This window comes from Rana temporaria, chromosome 3 (genome assembly GCF_905171775.1).
Source record: "Rana temporaria chromosome 3, aRanTem1.1, whole genome shotgun sequence".
In the NCBI taxonomy this organism is placed as follows: Eukaryota; Metazoa; Chordata; class Amphibia; order Anura; family Ranidae; genus Rana; species Rana temporaria.
In genome coordinates, this window is record NC_053491.1 from 440449330 (window position 1) to 440471818 (window position 22489).

Sequence of the window (22489 nt, forward strand, 5' to 3'; positions counted from 1 at the left end):
ACAAAATTTTAGAGAACAGCTCATGCAGAGATTGGATAACCTAAATAGTAACATATGCAAATCTAATATTCTCCTAGAGCAACATAATGCAGCTCAACACACCTATCGCCAGCAGAAGCTCTCCTTTATGGCCAAACTAACTGAACTCTTAGAAGCACATCTGCCATCTCCTGGTGAGCAATCTCATAATGCTCGGAATCTAACCAGCAGCAACCACAGCAGTTTTGTATGTGAAAGTATTATCGAAAATGATGCTAATGATAATTTTACTATTCAGGATATGTAAATGTTATAAGAAGTACAATTTTTTTTTTTTAATACATTTCACATAATTCACAACTGAGTTTGAATTTAAAGAGCTTGCAAACATTTGTTCTTTAAATTTTTACTCAGCACGCAACATTGTTAAGTCATATATTGCCCAAAGTTGACTGCTATATTGATGCTTTCTCCAGTTAAATATCTCATTTGACCATGTCGTTGCAGATCTGTACCAAATATGTGTAATCAACATGACGTTTGTATTTGAGTTTTAGATGTTTCAATGGCCATCATTGATCAAGCTGGTTGGATGACCAATGAAACGTCTTTAGACAGTTATGTAGCTTTGATTTTATTTTCAATAGATATACAATTAATGTTATATGGGATTTTTTCTATGACATTATTGCCTCTGAAAACATTTCAAAAAGGTTGAGAATTATGTGAAATCTATTTTTATCTTTCAAGCATGTTCTAGTATTCATTACTGTTATCATTACGGTTTTCCGAATTGTTGGTATATACACGTTGAAATGCAAGTGCAACAATATTGTCAAATATTTGTTTTAACATGTATATTTTTTGTTCGAAAGCAGAACCATTTTTTTGTTGTAAGGCAAAAAAGTGGTAGGATTGTTGAAAAGTAGAAGTGAACTATCAATAATACTAGAGTTGAAGTTACAGAGTAGAGATATAATTCATCAGCACTACATAAAAGCATCAATCATATTCGTTCAATAGGAGAATACATCACATAACATCACGTCTACGCATTTGAAACAGACAGAGTTGTCCCTTTGTCACAGCAGAAAATCTGGAAAATGTGACAGGTTTTTCATGCTTTTCTTCCGTCAGGAAGGCACACTATTGGTTCTAAATTTTTTTTTTTATATATTTTATCCACGTGGATGTAAATTATTGATATTTTCACTCAAGTGCTTGGATTTGTATCTGTACTCTGTGACTAAACTGCGCCATCCATTGTTGTTGTCACAGCAAGGACCATGTTTCTCTGTGTGGTTTTCAAAAGTAATGTGTATTTTCTCCTATGAAGAATAAAGCAAAGTAGCTGATAATTGCAATCTTGATATCACCTGTGTTTCTGTAAAGTTTAAAACAAAATATACATATTTTAGTTGCTGACGTCGTCTTCTTCGCCAGTAGTTTAATTCATATTAAAAAAACAAACATCCAAATGGTTCCATACTCCATCTTGCCCAACCATATATTTTTGATGTTGTGTTGGCTGTAATTTGATTTTCTGTTACTTTTGAAACCACATGTTATTGGTATGGAATGTAGGTATCATTTCCTGACTAATGAGGTTAAAAATGTTTCTGCAAGTTGTAGACGACCGCTTTTCCATCTTTCAAATGCTCTGCCTGGAGTAGTTAACATTTTAACTAACGTGCATTGTTTCTCAGTAATGAAATGAGTGATGGTAACTGCGGTGTGGGGTGGAGAGGAGAAATTAAAATATATATAACATTTGGGGTAATGGTAGATGACTATAGGCAACCAAAGGTAGAGTTAAGTGACCAGTGATGAAGGTGATGATATACAAAACAATAAATCACACCAAAAATATAATATTATGATTCAATTATTGTGTTATTTATTGGTTTGCATATCAACGGCTTCTTTACAGGTCACTTACTCTCCTTACCTTAGGTTGGCTATAGCCATCTGCCATTACGCCAATTGGTGGTATTTATTTTAGTTTTATTTCATTTCTCCCCTCTCCCACACAGCGCAGTTAACAGCACTCATTTCATTCACCATCTTTCTGGCAAGGACAGGTTTCAGGCAACTGCAGCATTTCAACTGTCTTTGGCACACAGTTCGGTCTTCTATTTTATTGCTTCTCACTAATGTCAAAAAAATGTTGGTACTTATTAGCAGATGAACAGAATTTTTGCGTGTATAACCCACACTTACACTTGTTGCAATAAAGAATTCAAACACACTTTTGTTTTGTAGAAGACTTTTAAGTGAAACTTTTATTTTATATGTTTGAAACTGTTAATGTTGAATGTTTTACAAGATAAAAAATAAATGCAAAAGAAGTAAAACAAAGTAAAAATACAAAAACAAAATAAAGATTCATTTTTTGGCAATTTTTGTACTCCTGTCTTAATTTTATGTTATTTCTCCAAAGTTTTTATAGTTGGGTTAACCTGAAATCATAAAAAAAACATCATTGGTTAAGATTTGACATTGATAAACAAGATCAGCCCAAATAATTCATTTTACAGCATGTCTGTCTCTTCAACTTAATAATGCAAGTTTGTGATCATTTCTGATGATGTTTGGAAAATTAAAAACATGTTACGGTGGTTTATTACCTGAAAAATAGTTTGTAATCAGTTTACTTCTTGCTGCGTTTCCCCTGTGATCATTTTCCACTGGAATTGTGGGCATGTCATCCTCCACTGTGGTGTCTAGTTCCTCTTGTAGTCCTCCATGCCTTGCAATGTTATGGAGAATGCTGCATGCTAGGAACATATCAGCTACCTTACTGGGGGAATACTGAAGGAATCCACCAGACAAGGACATGCAACGGAAACGGCTCTTTAGGACACCAAAGCATCTTTCGATAACCACTCGTGTTTTGGTATGAGCAACATTGTAAGCTGCTTCTGCAGGAGAGGATGGCCTGTTGATAGGTGTTAAGAGCCATGGTAGACAGGGGTAACCAGCATCTCCTATAAATTTTAAAACAATATAAGTTTATTTGTAAGTATAGAAGAAATCATGCTAAATCACATGATGTAGTGGCCAATTGTGTGGTCATTTTAGAAAATTTTCCAATGTTAGTCACATATGGATAACATACGTCTAATAAAGCACATTTTAAAATTATTTGGCGGGCAAGGTTCTGGACTTGTACTTTTGATTGAGCATTAATGGTACTTAACTCACAACACAACAGCATACCACAGTTGTGGGCCATGATTACTGTAGTGCATGTGAATGTTATTAAAACAAAGCATGCTGGAGGAAAAGTCTGCCTGTCATAGATATTTCAATACTATAGTGCAGACCTCATATGGGACTATAACGGAGGACCAGAGGGACATGTCTCTTTCATGTACAATACATATGCACAATGGGGGGGGGGTTATTGTTGTGCTTGGTAGTGCTGCTTGATGTTATGCATATTGGGGGGTTAACCTATGGGATAGTGTTGAACTCCCAGATTTAAATATTAACTATACATTCAAGTAAATCAACTACTGACACAATTGTTGCATCTTATGCTGCAATCATTTACATATAGGTACTGTACTTAATTCTGGTGGGTGGCTTCTTTGGCACACCTTGGTCATGTGTGTTTTGATAAGTAGTTCCTAGCTCTCTCATGTGATGTCTTAATATGATAGTGTAATACATCACTTAAGCAAGCTTGAAGTAGTGACTACTTTTCAGTGCACACGGAACATGTGGAACAACAATACACCTCACATGAGAAAGGAAAGATTTGTGGACCTTGAACCAGGTGATAGCTAACTAAAAAGTACTTGAAAGTATTTTGGACATTTAAATTCTGAGTTTATTATTACATGTTTTTGAAATACTGATTAATGTAAAGCTGTTGAGCTGTCATGTTACTGATATAGCACTAATGTCAGTCTAGTATGGAATAAAAAAATAAAAACGCATTTATAACTGGAAAACACACCATAAAATAAACAGTGGAGCACACTTACCCAGCAGCCATCCATTATTTTCTAAGTCCTTGTCCAGAGTATCATATATTCCCGATTGGCGCAATATATGGGCATCATGACAGGATCCTGGAAAGCCGGTGACAACATCATGGATTATGAGGTTTGAATCACAGATCACCTGGATGTTGAGTGAATGGTAAGCCTTACGGTTTCGGTAGATGTGCTCCTGTTCTGATGGGGGACATAATGGCACATGGGTGCAGTCTATTGCCCCAATGACATTGGGCATTCCTGCTAGGTCAAAAAAACCACGTTTAATTTGATCCCGCTCTTCACGTGACTTGCCCATGTGTATGTATTTTGGAGCAAGTTGTCGCAGTGCTTGCAGGACCTCCACCAAGCAGCGGGAAAAACTGGGTTGTGAGATGCCAACAATCTCACCACTGACATGTTGGTATGAGGCCTTTCCTAAAAAATGAAGTACTGCCAAAAAACGCACAAGACCTGGTACTGCATTACTTCTCCGCGTGCGTGTTTCTAGGGCCAAGTGTATTTCATCATACAGGGAATGTATCATGGGAGAGGATAATCTGAATTTGGCTATCACCTGGGTTTCAGTAAATTGATCCAAAAAGGTACGTGAACGGAATACACGTTTCTCTATCTGAACGACATTCTGACGTGTCCTTCTTCGCCTCTGGATCAGTTTCAGTTCAAATAGAGCACATCCAAATGGTTCCATCTTGCACAAAACTCCTAACAAAATTGACTACAAGCCTGAACCGCCAAAAAATTCCTCTCAACAAATGAAATATCGCCTGGGAAATGTCATAACGCCACCCTCAGGGAGGTGCTTATTTAACGATTGCTTAGCGATCGTTAACTGTCTAAAAAACCTTTGTGAATTGCACTTCTGTACATATTTAACGATTTGAGTCGTTAAAACAACGATCAATACGTTCAATAACGACTCAAAACTAAAAATATCGGTTCCGTGTAGTGAAACGTTATTTGATGATTTTTAAAAGCGTTAAATCGTTTAGTGAATTGGACTTGCTTCAATAACGTGTGAAATCGTTTACATAACGACCGGTATCGGCAAAAAAAGCTTTGTGAATTGACCCCAATGTCAATAATCCACCCAAACATAATGGGCCAGATCCACAGAGAAATAGATGGACGCAGCGTATCAGAGATACGCTACGCCGCCGTACCTTACCTGGCGGAATTTCGAATCCTCAAAGATTTCACGCCGTAAGGTACGGCGGCGTAGTGTATCTCTGGCGGCGGAATTCAAATCGGCGATTAGGGGGCAGGTTTCATTTAAATGAAGCGCGTCCCCGCGCCGAATGAACTGCGCATTCGTCGTTCAAAAATTTCCCGCCGTGCATTGCACTAGATGACGTCGCTAGGACGTCATTTTTTTAACTTAGACGTGAGTTACGTCCATCCCGATTCACGGACGACTTACGCAAAAAAAAAAAAAGAATTAAAAAAAATTCTAATTAAAAGCGGGAACGACGGCCATACTTAACATGGCAAGTCTACCTATACGCCGCAAAATACCAGCTTTAACTATACGCCGGAAAAAGCAGACTACAGACGACGTAAGAAAATGCGACGGCCGCGCGTACGTTCGTGGATCGACGGAAATAGCTAATTTGCATACCCGACGCGGAGAACGACGAGAACTCCACCCAGCGGACGCCGAAGGCGTACGAAGCCGTACGCCTGTCGGATCGAACCCAGATGCCGTCGTATCTTGGTTTGAGGATTCAAACTAAAGATACGACGCGGGTAATTTGAAAGTACGCCGGCGTATCAGTAGATACGCCGGTGTACTCACTCTGAGGATCTGGCCCAATGTTTATTTTTTTTCAGTGCAAGAGATGCATACCCTGTAAAACCATTTTTGAAGAACCAACTGGAATGTTTATATATAAATTATATATTTTGTTCCATAATTTTTTTCTTGCACAGTCATGTCATGTTGAACTTATTTATTCACAATCAATTATTGTTTGTGCCGGTAACACACAGTACAAACATGTTTTTATTAGTGCCTCTGACTTACCAGTTACTCAGGTGTTTTGCCAGAATCAGCAATCCGTCTAATGTAGTAACAGAAGTGCCGTTCCGTCGCGCCATCTTGGTACACTCGTCCATAGTAAGGCTACAGTTAGACGTCGGCAAGTGGACATCTTTTTACACCCACCGAAGTCTTGCATTTTACACTAATTTTTACCAATACTATATAAGCTCAGTTTACTGGTAAAAATTAGTGTAAAATTCAAGACTTCAGTGGGTATAAAAAGATGTCCGCTTGCCGATTTCTAACTGTAGCCTTACTGCGGACGAGTGCGAGGTGTACCAAGATGGTGGTGACAGAACGTCACTTCCATGCGGTCTCTCCTCTCCCATAAATGACGTCTCGCTTTGGCGAGACGGACCCAACATTACTATGTATGGAGTCAGGTCTGTCTGGATTGGACCAGCATTCGCAATCCACTGGCAAATCGGCAATCAACCTTACGTGTTGAGAGAACCGCTGGTGTAGAGTTACTCACTTTCAGGTTATTAGAGAGAGGACAAAGGGACAGTTTTAGGTTTCCTGGAAAGGCTCCTTCACAAGAGCTGTGAAACAGGTAACGCCACCAGAGATTGTTATTTTTTCCTGATAAGGCTTTACTCCTTATTAACCCCCTCCCTTCTCCCCTCCCTTCTCCTCCTTTTCTGGTTTCTCTTTCCTGTCCTTATAGAAAATGCAATTACAGTTCCTTCTCTTTGGTTTCACCCTTTGCTACTTTTCTAATCTCATAAAAACTTGCTGGCTTGATAAGATTGTTACAGCTAGTGTATTATAGTTTTTAATTGGTTCTTGATGTGCAATACAGTTTGGTAAATGGACATTTCATTGTATCCAAGTACAAGCTGAGATATTTGCAAACTTGCATAGACTCTCTGTTTGATCACTGTTTTCCTATCTATTCAGACAACTGAGGGGTAGATTCACAAAGGAGATACGACGCCGTATCTCCAGATACGCCGTCGTATCTCTGAGTCTGGCCGGTCGTATCTATGCGCCTGATTCATAGAATCAGTTACGCATAGATTTCTATTAGATCCGACCGGCGTAAGTCTCTTACGCCGTCGGATCTTAACTGCATATTTACGCTGGCGGCTAGGGGCGTGTACGCTGATTTACGCCTAGAATATGTAAATCAGCTAGATACGCGAATTCACGAACGTACGCAGTACAGTTACGCCGTTTACGTTAGGCTTTTCCGTAAAGTTACCCCTGCTATATGAAGCGTATATGCGGCGTACCAATGTTAAGTATGGCCGTCTTTCCCGCGACAAAATTTTTAAAGTTTACGTCGTTTGCGTAAGTCGTCCGTGAATGGGGCTGGACGTCATTTACGTTCACGTCGAAATCAATGACGTCCTTGCGGCGTACTTTGGAGCAATGCACACTGGGAAATTCCACGGACGGCGCATGCACACGCCCACCTCTTCACAATTTGAATTAGGCGGGCTTACGCCGGCCTATTTACGCTACGCCGCCGCAACTTTCTTTTGAGAATACGGCACTTGCCTGTAAAAGTTGCGGAGGCGTAACGTAAATAGGATACGTTACGCCCGCACAAACATACGCCATTCTACGTGAATCTACCCCTATGATGCTACTTTTATTGAAACCTGTATGATACTTCCCTGTAATCCCATTTAAGTCTATAAATAGCGTCAGACACTCTAATACAGGAGGCTTGTTATTGGCCAAATCACTAGGTGAAAACATCCTAAAGAAAATACATTTTTGGTTTTGGGTTTAATACTGCCCTTTTTCTGTATCACAGTCTATTGTTGTGCTATGGAGTCTGTAGGCCAATAATACGGAAAATTGTTATCAAATACCGTAATTTTCCTTTCCTGGCCTGTCCTTAAGTCAGCACACGATGGGTGGGTGGGCACCTCACCTGGTGCCCACAGGACCACCTCTTACTAGCTAAATAAAAAACAGCCAATCCCCCACTAAGGTGTTCGATAAGCTAGTCTGCAACAGGCCACTAGAGAGGGAGCCCTGTGCTGTCATGAGGACAGGCCAGAAAAGCAAAATTACGGTAAGTATTTGATACCAATTTTCCGTATTCATGGCCATACCTCACGTCAGCACACAATGGGATTTAACTAGCTGAATAAATGAGTGGGAGAGAACACATGAAAAGAAACATTGACAATCAAAGAAAAGCTGCCAAAAAAATAATAATTGATATGTCTCGTCCAAAACTTTGCAGAACTTGCCGACTGCATGCCTAGCTTGTAAAGTTGACTGAAAGGCTTGCCATCTCTCATATACCCTTCACTGACATCCTGGCATAACTGCCCCAAAGGTTGCCACTCCTCAGCTTGAAGGAGCTTCCCCTGTTCCCGAGCAGAAAAAGCCCACTTCCTGCATGCCCACCCAGGAAAAAAACCAATGGTGACATTGAAGAGTTTACTGATACCTCACCTGTAGAATATTTATGCTATAGAAGCAACATTGCCCGCATCCCTGCACAAGGGATACCCAGTTTCAGGAGGGTTTACCATCCAAAATTCTGGGTCTTCCAACTCCATGAGAGGCTGAACATGGAGGGGCTGTGTGGTAGGGGGGATATCCTTGCAGCAACCAAGGTACTTACCACTGCAATCCATAGGTGGACTGGAGCAAGACCAAAATAAAAGAACACCTTAGTGGGGGAGGGGCTGTCTTTTATTTAGCTAGTAAGAGATGGTCCTGTGGGCGCCAGATGAGGCGTTAACCTATTGTGTGCTGACGTGAGATATGGCCTGGAATGGGTGTTCGCTACCAATTTTTCCTGGAGTTGTGAGTTAAAAAAACTCCCTTTTGTTTTCACCTGAAAGTGGCCGGTGCCCATCTGTTCACATTTCTCACTATTGTCTAACAAATTTACACCCTCATGTGAAATGTCAGCCCAACCCATCTCTGGGGTCCCACCATGCCTCCTGGAGGTCAGGGGGGTGCTACACCACAATCTGGCCCTGGGCATGACAGACAAGTAGATCACACCACAAATTGTGCCAGCCAGATCAAAAACAGAGGCACACTGGATGGAATCAAACATTCGCTGGTTCCGTTTCTGGCACCCATGTGTCTGCCAAGAGAACCATCACATAAATCGCCCACCCTGACTGGAGCACACCTATCACAACATACACAATGGGGGTTATTTACGAAAGGCAAATCCACTTTGCACTACAAGTGCAAAGTGCACTTGAAAGTGCACTTGGAAGTGCAGTCGCTGTAGATCCGAGGGGGACATGCAAGGAAAATAAAAAACAGCATTTTAGCTTGTACATGATTGGATAATAAAATCAGCAGAGCTTCCCCTCATTTCAGATCTACCCCTAAGATATAAAGCGACTGTACTTCCAAGTGCTGCAATTTCAAGTGCAATTTGCAATTGTAGTTTGCACTTGTAGTGCAAAGTGGAGTTGCCTTTCGTAAATAATCCCCAATATTACAAATTATAACAATAGTTTTAAAGAACAAATACCCACACAGGGAGTAGCTTATAACTGCAATGGCCACCGTGCAAACATCATATGATATATAATAATTTATGTATTGGTACAGTTGAAATATGTTATTTATCCTTTTAAGATGTCTTTTCTGTATTATAATTATTCACTACTTGTATTTAGCACCATACCGTTCCATCCTCAGGAAGCAGAATTAAGTCTGCAAAACATGTCAACGATGTTATGGAAAGCCATTTTAATACTTACAATATCAATGCAAGTTATTTCAACTTGTATTTGTAACTGAATGTTATTTGACTTTCCATATGAGCAGTGGTAGCTATATGTCTGTATTGGTATGTTGCACTAATGTGGGGTGATTTAGTTTATTGTGTTTTATACACTGATATCAATAAAAATTATTGCTATTTAAACATTGTGGTCTTCCTGTGGTACAGAGGATGTTTTTTGGTGTGTTTTCCTGAACAATGGCCGTGTGATTCCTGGTATGAAAGCGTGCCAAGACACTGCTTTGGCCTGAGCCTCATAATTGTATATCTGCTGTGTGAGATCTAAGGTACTTTTGCTTCTGACTGCTAGTCTCTGGTTAAGTGAGATTTGGTAGAAATCTTGGACAGCAGGTGTGAGTGAATCCCAACATTATGTGCACTACTATGTGTAAAGCCCTGTACACACAATCGAATATCTGATGAAATCTAATCCGATGGATTTTTTCATCGAATATCCGATGAAGCTGACTTTCATCAGTCTTGCCTATACACCATCGGTCAAAAATCCGACCGTGTCCAAACGCGGTGACGTAAAACACTACGACGTGCTGAGAAAAATGAAATTCAATGCTTCTGAGAATGCGTTGACTTGATTCCGAGCATGCATGGATTTTTAACGGATGGACTTCCACACAGTTTTTTTCGATCGTTTTTTTATCCATAGGAAAATTTTAAAACATGTTCTATTTTTCTTCACCGATGGAAAACAAACCGATGGGGCCCACACACGATCGGTTTGTCCGATGAAAAGATCCATCGGTCTGTTTTCATCAGACAAACCGATCATGTGTACAGGGCTTAAATCTTTTGTGTAAATGTCAAGAATGTATTTAGCCATTTTTCTGGTACTGCCCTTTAATTCAATAAAAAAAAAAAAAAAAGGGGATTCTACTATGCTATTGACCCACCTTCTTATAGTAACACTAGTTGGGTCTGCAGCACACCTCTTTTAACTCTCCTCTGTAGTCCTGGATGCAAACGGCCCAATGTGACCATTCACGTTTAGAGAATATAGATTTCCTGTAAGTAGCTGAGTCAAGTCTGACTTCCCTCCCATTTCTGGACAAGAATGTAAAGAGCATCATAAATGGAGATTAGGTGAATTATAGATTCACAAACTCTGCTTTATTTGGTAAAAAAAGTCACAGTACATTTAAGGGGATACAGGTAAGCCTCATCAGGATTGCAACAACTCTTGGGTCTTTCAAGAACAGCTTGTGTGACAAACTATATCCTAAAGAACCTGTGTCTAGGAAAAGTCAAATTCTTCAAGCTGAACTCCAGTCAACTATAACATTTCAGTAGTCTGTGCCCCTATATAGCAAGGATTTAATGTGTGATTATTCTACAGATGTGTTTAGGAGAGGAATGCTAATTTGTTTCCTCACTCTCCCACCGGCAATGTGGGTGGGCCGTCAACTGCTGGTTCTGCATTGCACATGATGTTAGGGCCTGGTAATTGCACATCCAGGGAAAAGGTTTGGCTTTGTGCAACAAGTTGTACAGCAGGGAGAAAGCCTGCAGGAGCCAGGAATAATTATTTCTCTGCTTTACACCTACCCTAGGCTAAACCTTCTGTTTGCCTACAGTAGAAGGCCAGCAGGCTGACAAGTCCCTGCTACCACAGGAAGGAAGCTGTAATTGCAGTGCCTCCAATGTAAAGTTTGATGTGCCTTTCGCTACAGAGGCCCTTTTGATGCTTGTTTAGAATATGTAAATACATACTTTAATGTCCATAGTGAGGACAGATATGTACTTTAAGATAAAATCAAATGAGCGGCTGTGTATGGACAAACAAATGTTGTTATAGGCCTGATGAAGAAGCTTTCTTCTTGATTAAATTGGTCTCCACCTAGCCTCCAGACCAAGTAGAACATGCAAAGTTGCCTGATTACCAAATTCAATCTTCAAACCTGCCGCTGTCTGTTTTGTGAGGACTTATCCTTAGAAGGTATATCTCCTTCCTTTCTTATTTTAACAAACCCATTTTTTTTTATCCCAGAAGTCTAACCATACATTTCGTAAATTATCTCTCTCATAATGGTGAACTATTACAACACTACAAAAAGTGCGGGCATCATAATCAATCTTATGTCCATGAAACAGGTTTTTTGGTGACCTTGTGGGTGGAATGTTCAGTCTATACAAACACAATCCTATATAGGTGTCTTCAGTGCTAATAATAGGGATTCCCTGAGCCACCTGATAGATCTTTTTTGCCATATCCCCTGAGAATACATAACCGGGACCAGAAGGGTAAGGTGGATAGGTGTCTCCAGGATAAAGTTCCTCTGGTACATACCATTTGCTCTTTTTGTCTCTTATAGGTGCTGTATAAGAGACTAGAAATCCGGTCAAATAATTTTGACGGGCTGGAAGTTCCGGGTGTAAAAGATGATGGACGAGGTAGTCCACATTGAGAAACACATCACTGTCTAGCTTCATTGCATAGCTGGCATTGGAGCAGAATGTTGTTAGCCACTCCATCCCCATTAGAATTTTTAGAGTTAAATTAGTATAAGTGTCCTGAAAGTCTTGTTGTACAATGTCACCATACCTAGCGCTCTCCTCCTCTAGCAGCCTTTGTACAGCACTGGTCATTACAGGTGATTGTCCAATCAGGAAAAGTCTTATGATATCAATGTCTTTGTAGTTGCTTAGATCTCCCCAGGTTTCACGTATTATCTTTCTAGATATCACATCATGGCTCTCAGCAGTCACCAAGAGGACCAGGAATGGATTCCGCCCCTGGCATTTCTCTGGCTGGTTAATCAGGAATTTATATGGGTAAGGGTATGGAGGAGCCATAGGATGGCTAATGGTGGAAGAATTCAAGATAATAATCCTGTGTGAAAAGGAAAGCAGAGTACAGCTGTGGTAAAACCAGTGCACACAGTCCAAGATGCCATTTTGTCCTTGATAGAGAGCAAAGAAACACAAAAATCCTACAACAATCACAACTAGTCTTGTAAGTCGGTAAGCACTTCGTTTCCTCATAATCATGGGATCTAGAAAACAAAAACAAAAAAAAAGCACAATATTAAAAGCAATCAAAAGGTATAACTCATACAAACCTAGCTTTTGGTCATCACCTTATGAAATGTTTAGGTCTTACACAGAATATTTTCACTTCTTCAGCAGTTCTTTTCACCAAACTGACTATAGGGCAACATGAAATTCTGGACCATTAAACACTAGCGGACCAATGTAACTATGTAAAAATAGGCATACAGTACCTATATTGATGTATATGGCTCATGTTCAAGCTCCTGCTGCCTGCCTATTCTTGGTGTTAAATCTTTACAGTACCTAGAATTATTATTTTTTTTTTTTACTGTTTGTCTGGAGTTTAGCTTGAAAACAAATATGTTTTACGGTTTTACAGTTTTACACCTATTTTAAGAACCAAGGAAAATAGTTCTTTGTTTTTTTGTGAAACCCATCTATCTACAGTATATTTAGAAGAAACTAGGAAAATGTACTTAGACTTATGCCCTGTACACACAATAGGAATTTCCTATGGGCTAAAATCTGATGGAATGTTTTGTTAGAATTCCGTTTTAAGCTGTCTTCCATCAGTCTTGCATACACAATGTCAGACTAAATTCTGACCGTCCAAAACGCAGTGACGGAAAACACTACGATGAGCCGAGAAAAAGGAAGTTCAATGCTCAGAAGAGCATGCATGTTTTTTTCTCCGTCGGAGTTCCACACAGACGATCGGAATTTCCCATAGGATTTTTTCCATCAGAGAAAAATAAAACATGTTCTATTTCCAAACTCCAACAGAAAAAAATCCTATGGTCCACACACGATAGGAATTTTTGATGAAAAAGTTCCACTTTTTTCATCAGAAATTCCTATCGTGTGTACAAGGCATTAAACGTGCACACTGAAATATTTTGTTTCGGAATTTAGTTTTCGTCCAAAAAATACATTTAGTTAGTTACTCCTGAAATTCGTTTTTATTAATTTTGTTTCGTAAAAAAAATGCATTTGTCTGAAAATACTAATTAATTAAGGTCAAATCTGTCTATGAAGGCTTATGGTGTCTGTCGAATGTTCTAAGAATATTCGACGCAGCAGCTAAACTGTACGACGAAGAAATCGTACATTTCCGGTCGAATGTTCCGCCTACAAGCTATAGAAGAATTCTAATGTTGTATGACACTAGTAATAATTATATTTATAAATTATTATTACTAGTCAACTGTAACTGTAACATCCCACACTCCGCTTGAGTGCTTCCGTCATATACCGCTTCCTATCAGTCTGGATATAGATATCAGATATTCCAGCTGCTCTCAAGCACACAACGAGACGATACTTGTTTGTCTGCTGAACATGGAGTGTTTAATAGAACCAAGAATACAACCTTATATACAGTTTAAAGAGGAGGTAACCAGAACATAAATTAACATGAGCTAATTAACTAATCATTTACCCAGACTAGGAGAGTAGACGTCACGTCTCCTCGCTCACCTGCTATACAATACACATTATCATAAGTGTAAACACAGGACATCTTCACACAATAGCAGGGCCAATTAGCACAGAGAACAGACAGATGGCTGGAGGTGATGGCATTAGCATCTAACAGTATGTGTCCCAACAGTATGAATGAGTCACTCTTACAATTAACCCGTTGAATTCAGAATCAACAAACAGTAAATAGTTCTTTACAGATATCCTGAAATATATTGTGGATAATAATTACATAATGATCCCATCTCAGGTAGTCCAAGATATAATTTCTCAGTCATCCTATGCCCCTAGTGAGTCTGTCACATCAACCAACATTCGAATTCTTCTATAGCCTTTGGGCCGAGCATTAGACCGGAAATGTACGATTGCGGCGTTGTACAGTTTAACTGCTTGTTGAATATTCTTAGAACTTTCGACAGACACCATAAGCCTTCAAAAAAAAGATTCAACGTTTGTATGTTTTTCGCTGCTTCATCGAATCTTCGTCGTTCATGACGAATATTCTACCCCAACATTGTCTCTATAATGTCGATTAACTGCATTGTTATTGTCCGTTAAAGTGACATCTAAAAATTCTATGGATTTTTTGTGTATAGTTCCAGTGAAATTTAAATTGAGCTGGTTGTCATTCATGTAGCTTAACCACTCTTTTAGATCTGTGTGTGGGTTGGAAACGATGAACAAGATGTCAACTATATATCTGCAATAGAAAACCGCGTCACTGCAGCGGGGACTTCTAGGTCCAAAAATACGGAGCCTTTCCCACCACCCCATATAGAGGTTGGCCAAGGACAGCAAAAACTTGGCACCCATGAAGGCTCCGCATTTTTGGAGGTAGTAATCCCCGTCAAACATAAAAAAAATTTGAGTTAGTAAATATTCCAAGCAAATCACAATGAATTCTTGAAGCATAAAAGAAAAACGTCCAGATCTTCTCAGGAAGAAAGATACCGCCTGCAATGCAAGGGTTTGGTGTCACGTAAATAGCCAGGTAACTCTATGACCAGGGATTGGAGTTGTTCATCAACCCATTGTCCTAAACGTTCCTTAATAGAACCAATTCCTGCCACAATAGGTCTGCCTGGCAGAGGTGTGAGTCCCTTGTGCAACTTTGGAAGATGGTGAAAAATGGGCATAATGGGAAAGGCAGGAATAAGTGTGTCTTTGTCTTTGATAGTAAATATACCTATTGTGACAGCCCTGTCTAAAAAGAAGGAGAGTTCTCCTTTAAAAGGTTCTGTAAATTTAAAATCTCAATAAAAATGTATTGAAAGTAAAAGGTTCTGTAGGGTCACCTTTGAGTTTGTGATAAGTTTTCATATCTGAGAGCTGAAGTAACGCTTCTGTCCTGTATGAGGTGGCATCTAACACCACCACAACCCCACCTTTGTCAGCATTTCTGATGACTATGGAGGAGTCTTGTTTTAACCCCTCCAGGGATACTTTCTCATCAGCAGTGAGATTATTAGTTTTGTCTTTTGAAGTGTTTTTCGCTAAAAGCTTCTGATATAAATCCATGTCATTAGAGCTGATTGGATAAAAATCAGATCGCGTCTTGAAGGAAACAGGATTGGGGTTGACATGACTGTCATTATCCACATTAACATCAGATTCTATGGCAAGATCTGTTAAATCTAATAAAGCACACACATCAATAAAACGATTAGGAGAAGGAATAGACTCACCGATCGATGAAGTGTCCACAAACACTGGTCCACATTGGTCACTTTCTTGTTCGGTATGATAATGTTTTTGTAAGGTCAATGTCCGTGCCAAACAGTTGACGTCCAGAATGATGCCAAAAAGATTGAAATGATTTGAGGGACAAAAATGTAATCCTCTGGATAGAAGTGAAGTATCAATGTCGGATAGAGGACGTGCCGACAGGTTGGTCACATTGGCCCAGATTCACAGAGAGCAAGGTGCACATTACGCCGCCGTAGAGCACACACCGTATGCCACTCCAACGTAGCGCGGAGAGGCAAGCATTGCATTTAGCAAGCCAGTGCTCCCAAAGCTGCGCCAGAGTGGCGTAGGTTTCGAAGGCGCACGCCGGCGTAGGTGGAAGTGGGCGTGACCCCATGCAAATGATAGGCCGAGCGCCAGACAGGTACGTAACACGAACTACGCATGCGCCGTGACGTGGACGCATACACAGCACCCCCCTGCTCACAACCACGCCGGCACAACTGCCTAAGCTACGTTGGATAACCGCGTACGCCGTGCACATAACGTACGCCCAGCCAGACACACATCCAACGCACAATACGCCGGCTTGTGTTCCCTGGTGCAGACCTGTGCATGTCTGTTGCCGCGTTGCACCTCATTTATGGGGAATAACTTTAGGCCGGACGTACAACTTACGCGCATCTCGCGGAGCATGCGTCGGGCACACCCACGTTCGTGAATCGGCGTATTTCCCTCATTTGCATGTTTGAATGGCTAATCAATGGGTCCAGCCCATATGTGCGCCCACCCTAAGCCGGCGTGTGCAAGCTACGTCGGCGGAGTGTAGCCTGTTTTTAGGCGCATGTTGGTTCGTGGGTCTGCGCACACATACGCCGGTGCATATTGGCACTTACGTCGGTGTAACGTGTTATACGTCGGCGTAAGTGCTTTGTGAATCTGTGCCATTGTGTCTTTCTATTATTTGCGACCCCGCAGTGGATAACGACTTCCATTGGTGTCTTTTGTGTTTCCTTCCTCCTCTCCTTGTTTTGTACCTTTCTTTCTCCCTCTCTTGATGCGGCTGTGACCGCTCTGGTTTAAAAACATAGGCCCAGATTCACAGAGAGCGGGCACACATTACGCCGCCGTAGCGCAAACAATGTACGCTACGCCAACGCAGCGCAGAGAGGCATACATGGAATTCACCAAGCCAGTGCTCCCAACGCTGCGCTGGGTTTCGAAGGCGTACGCCGGCGTAGGTGGAAGTGGGCGTGAGCCATGCAAATGATGGGCCGAGCGCCAGACAGATACATACTGAACTGCGCATGCGCCGAGACGTGGACGCATCCCCCTGCGCATGCTCACAACCACGTCGGAACAACTGCCTAAACTACGCCGGATCACTGCGTACGGCGTGAACGTAACCTACGCCCAGCCAGACAGGTCCAACGTAAAATACGCCGGCTTGTGTTCCCTGGTGCAGACCTTTGCATGTCTGCTGCTGGGTTACACCTCCTTTATGGGGAATAACTTTACGCCGGACGTACAACTTACGAGCACTGCGTTGGGCGCACGTATATGTGCGTGAATCGCCGTATTTCACTAATTTGCATATTTGAATGTCTAATCAATGGGAGCGCCACCATGCGTTCAGCCTAAATGTGCGCCCACCCTTCGCTGGCGTAGGCAAGTTACGTTGGCGGGATGAAGCCTGTTTTTAGGCGCATCTTAGTTTGTGGGTCCGGCGCACAGATACGACGGCGCACATTTGCACTTACGTCGGCGTATCTTGTTATACGTCGGCGTAAGTGCTTTGTGAATCTGGGCCATAGTATTTTCTTTTGATGTTTTGTTCAAGATCAGGGCTGTTATCCGAAAAGGAATCTGATGCTGTAGCTGCCATGGTATCATTCAAGGGTGCCCCCTCAGTGTCGGAAAAGCTCACACACTTTTTGGATGCGGATCTCCTTGAGCGATTTATATGAAAAGCTGGTTTCTTTTATATGTAGACATTGTTATTGTCATAGTCTAGTTGGTCTCTGGTGCGTTTTTCCTTTTTAGTAGAAACGACACTTCTTTCAAGCTTGTCCAGCCTTTTGTTTAGCTGGCTATCCAAGTCGCTGTATCCAGGTGTATCCTGTCGCTCCATGAGTTCCTTTTGTATAGGAATCATCTCTTTCTGCACTACCGTTGTTTAGCGTTACAGAGAAGGTTATTTGCTACAATTGTTGCTTTTTCTCTGATGATCGCGGCAATACCTCACATGATTTTAACATTTGCAGGCGCAACTTATGTATGCGTTTTCTTTGATGCATGAGAACGGAATGGTTTAAAAATCTTTTGTTTCTTATTTTATTTATTTTTTATTTATTTTTTACACTGTCCCTTTTAAAAATAAAAAATCTGATCACTTTTATTGCTGTCATAAGGGATGTAAACATCCCTTGTGACAGTAAGGCCCCGTACACACGGTTGGACAAAACCGATGAGAATGGACCGAGGTTCAGTTTCATCGGTCCAAACTGACCGTGTGTATAGCCCATCGGTCTGTTGTCCTTCGGTCCAAAATTTTAAAACATGCTTTAAAATCGAACCGATGGCCCGCTGCCCGATCGGTCCAAACCGATGGTTAGTACAGAAAGCATCGGTTCAAAACCCGCGCATGCTCAGAATCAAGTCGACGCATGCTTGAAAGCATTGAACTTTGTTTTATTCAGCACGTCGTGTGTTTGACGTCACCGCGTTCTGACCCGATCGGTTTTTGGAACGATGGTGTGTCGGACCATTCTCATCGGTTTGGAACGACCGTGTGTACGCGGCCTAATAGGTAGTGACAGGTACTCTTTATGGAAGGATCTCGGGTCTGAAAGACCTCAAACCTCAAAATCAGCCCAATACAACCACTTCCACAAAACGATGTACAGGCACATTGTTTCGCGGGAAGTGGTTAAACAACAAACAGGTTTATACTTACCAGCTTTGTGCAATTCCGTTGCACAGAGCGGCCCCAAATCTCCTCGTCTCATGTTACCAGTGCTTCTGGCTTCTCCCCTCTGCCAAGTGTCCCTATCGGAAGCCGGTTTCATTTTGGCCACTTGTGTGGGCTTGCTCCTGAGCCTCTTTGTCTGCATCTATAAACAGAGACAGAGGGACTCAGCCCCATCCCCTTGTCACTGGCTTTGACAGCACTGGGAGCCAATGGCTCCCGCTGCCTCAGCACAGCCAGTGAGTCCAGGAAGTGAGGGATGGAAAGAGCTGCAGACGGGCACAGCGCTGGATCGAATGAGGGCTCAGGTAAGTAAAAGGAGGGTGAGGGGGGTACTGATGCCTAAACATTTTTTACTTGAATGCATTAAAGCGGAGGTTCACCCTATCGACCAAAAAAAAAAAAATTTTTTTTCTTTTACCTTAAAATCAGGCATTGTAGCGCGAGCTACAGTATGCCTGTCCCGCATTTTTTACCCCCGTACTCACCTTGTAGTCGTCCATCGAAGATACCGGGGAATGGGCGTGCCTATGGAGACGGAGGATGATTGACGGCCGGCTCTGGCGCGTCACGCTTCTCCGGAAATAGCCGAAATAGGCTTGGTCTTCACGACGCGTGCGCATAGCCTGTGCGCAGGCGCCGTGAAGAGCCAAGACCTACTCCGGCTGTCTTCGGGGAGAGTGACGTGCCAGGGCCGGCCGTCAATCATCCTCCCTCTCCATAGGCACGCCCATTCCCCGCGGGAGCCGAAATCTACGATGTCCGAGTACAAGGTGAGTACGGGGTTAAAAAAATCGGGACAGGCATACTGTAGCTCGCGCTACAATGCCTGTCTCGATGGTAAAATGTGTCGGGGGGGGGGGTGAACTACCGCTTTAAGTTAAAAGAAATGTTTAGGCTTTAACCACTTGCCGACTGCCGCACAAACATTTACGTCAGCAGAATGGCACAAACAGGCAAATTGGAGTACAGGTAGGTCCCTTTAAACTTTCTGCGAGCTCCGTAATCGTGCCCGTAGGACCCGCGGACTCTATGTTCGCTGGTGTCCAGCGATCGTGTGTCACGGAGCTGCATCTCCCTGTTAAGCCTAGTGACACTGACACTGATCATCTGCTCCCTCTCATCGGGAGTAGCGATCAGTGATGTGTCACTCGTAGCCATCCCCCCTAACTGTTAGAATCACTAGGACACACTTAACCCCTTCCTTGCCCCTAGTGGTTAACCTCTTCACTGCCAATCACATTTACACAGTAATCAGTGCATTTTTATAGCACTGATCGCTGTATAAATGACAATGGTCCCAAAATAGCACCAAAAGTGTCCGAATGTGTCCGCCATAATGTCGCAGTCACGATATTAAATCGCTGATTGCCGCCATTAATAATAACATTTTTAAAAATAATGAAAATGCTATAAAACTATCCCCTATTTTGTAGACGCTATAGGGACACTACACTACAGGACACTACAGTAGGGGGTGATGTGAAGCAGGGCAGAGGACACTGTTTTGGGGAGTACAGGACACAACAGTGGGGGGTGATGTGAAGGGGGGCAGAGGAGACTGTTTTGGGGGGGGGTACAAGACACTACAGTGGGGGGGGGGGGGCGGATTATGTAAAGGAAGCCAGAGGACACTGTTTTGGGGGGTACGGGACACTACAGTAGGGGGTGATGTGAAGCGGGGCAGAGGACACTGTTTTGGGGAGTACAGGACACTACAGTGGGGGGGGGGGGGTGATGTGAAGGGGAGCAGAGGACACTGTTTTGGGGGTACAAGACCCTACAGTGGGGAGGGGGGGTGATGTGAAGGAAGCCAGAGGACACTGTTTTGGGGGGTACGGACACTACAGTGGGGGGGGGGGTGATGTGAAGGAAGCCAGAGGACACTGTTTTGGGGGGTACGGACACTACAGTGGGGGGGTGATGTGAAGGGGGGCAGAGGACATTATTGGACACTAAAGTGAAGGGCTGATGTGAAGGGAGCCAGAGGACACTGTATTGGGGGGGTACAGGACACTACAGTGGGGGGTGATGTGAAGGGGGCCAGAGCGCACTGTTTTGGGGGGACGGACACTACTGTGGGCCGAGGGGGGAGGAAACAGGGGGCAGAGGACATTGCATTGGGGCGGTACAGAACACCACGTCTACTTTTTTTTATTGTGCGCTTAATATTATTATTATTTTTTTTAAGGGTGCCACCTAGTACCCCCCATCTGGGATCTTTACTTCCCCCATGTTGTGCAGGGAGAGCTCATCCTCTGAAAGGTTGCTTACCCCTGGTATAGTGTATGGTCAGCATTAGAAATATGAAAGACTTATGGTGGAAAAAAGACCAAGTGGTCCTTTGAGTCTGATCTTTTTTTAGCTAATTGCCCTCTGCTGGAAGTCTGTTGCAAGCCGCCACTACTCTTTTAGTGAAACAAGGCATTGTAATGTTACAGTTGAGCTTACCTCTTTCTAGTTGGAGGTCGTGTCTCTATGTTTCTGAGCTCAGCTTCATATTGCAGATAATGCCCTCCTATATACACCCTTTACTGTACTTGTGTTAATGATTGCACTGCTGTCGCTGTATACACAACTACAGTAACACATACATTCATGTCAACAACAGACTGTACACTGCACTTGGGCTGTCTGGGCAGTGGAAATAGTCTGGGAGTATGCTGAATGGTCTCAGCTGGCCCTTGTGAAAGAGCCCTTATTCACACCCTTATTTGTCCAGGAGAGGTTAAAGGGTAACTCCACTTTTGTGAGAAAAAAAGCAGCAAATAAAAAAAAAGAAAAAAAAAGAATAATACAGCAGTATATACCTAATTGCTACACAAATCATATTACAATTGAATGTTAATAAAAATTACCTTTCCAATCTGCATCTCTGTAGTTTTCTGTAAAATTCAATACAATATGGCTACCTGGAGGCGTTCTGTACACAGATGGTGTACAGAACTCCCCCCAAAAAAATCATTACCTGCTTGTGTGTGATTGGCTCACTGATTTTCCTAGAAGTCTGCGCTAAGATACAAGTCAGATTTTGGGCATCCCCTGCAACACAAAGGTATCAAAGGTAATTTTTTTTCAAGATACTCCTAAATCACGTCTAAAGGGATGCAAACCCTGCCACTTTCCTCATTAGAGCCCTGCAAGTGCAGCAGCTGATTGATTCTTAAAAAATCCCTTCCATACACAGTCACATAGACACACTCCACAAACAAACAGCTTTTTTTGTAGAATAACAAAAGGTAGCAAACAAAGTTTGTTAAAATCCTTATGTACATAAATCACATGTGTAAACCCTAACAATCAACCTCTCTTATTTGTACTTTTTTGGTCATTAAAAGTGTTTGGTTATATCTAGGGTTGTCCCGATACTAGTATCGATATCAGGACCGATACTGAGCATTTGTGCGAGTACTTGTACTCGCGCAAATGCTCCTGATGCTTCACCCGATACTTTTTTTTTCCACCCGAGAGCAGGCCAAAAGCGGGCGGAGAGGGGACTGGGAGGGGACTGAGAGCGGGCTGAGAGGGGGCAGAGAGAAGGCTGAGGGGAGGCGGGAAGGAGGCGGAGGCGGGGAGCAGAGCAGTCCTCGGGTATGTAAAACATG

At 42.3% G+C, this 22489-nt stretch overlaps 3 protein-coding genes across 7 annotated transcripts in view; 1 reads left to right on the forward strand and 2 right to left on the reverse strand.

Annotated features, from left to right (window-relative positions):
• Positions 1-2227, forward strand: part of LOC120933304 (myb-related transcription factor, partner of profilin-like) — a 4013-nt gene extending 1786 nt beyond the window's left edge. The window contains exon 3 of the mRNA XM_040346445.1: positions 78-2227. Within this exon, the coding sequence (XP_040202379.1) occupies positions 78-286 (209 nt within the window). The 3' untranslated portion in view covers positions 287-2227. The remainder of the gene's footprint in view (positions 1-77) is intronic.
• Positions 1-22489, reverse strand: part of LOC120933302 (beta-1,3-galactosyltransferase 2-like) — a 104441-nt gene that overhangs the window by 9463 nt on the left and 72489 nt on the right. For 3 of the 5 annotated variants that reach the window (XM_040346440.1, XM_040346442.1, XM_040346439.1), the window contains exon 2: positions 10834-12753. In XM_040346440.1, the coding sequence (XP_040202374.1) occupies positions 11720-12748 (1029 nt within the window). In that variant the 5' untranslated portion in view covers positions 12749-12753 and the 3' untranslated portion in view covers positions 10834-11719. Of the gene's footprint in view, positions 1-10833; positions 12754-21335; positions 21435-22489 lie in introns of those variants that run through there. The other 2 variants (XM_040346441.1, XM_040346443.1) reach the window with 2 other exon arrangements.
• On the reverse strand, positions 2335-4937 carry LOC120933303 (putative nuclease HARBI1). The gene is made up of 3 exons (XM_040346444.1): positions 3972-4937; positions 2607-2966; positions 2335-2438 (listed from the first exon to the last, which is right to left on the reverse strand). The coding sequence occupies exons 1-3, from the start codon at positions 4672-4674 to the stop codon at positions 2434-2436; spliced, it is 1068 nt and encodes a 355-aa protein (XP_040202378.1). The 5' UTR covers positions 4675-4937; the 3' UTR covers positions 2335-2433.

Excerpts from the sequence above, each read along its gene's own strand:
- LOC120933303 (XM_040346444.1), bottom strand. The coding sequence starts at position 4,674 with ATGGAACCATTTGGATGTGCTCTATTTGAACTGAAACTGATCCAGAGG. Across the intron at positions 2,967-3,971 it reads AAATAATGGATGGCTGCTGG|GAGATGCTGGTTACCCCTGT; the intron begins GTAAGTGTGCTC and ends TAAAATTTATAG.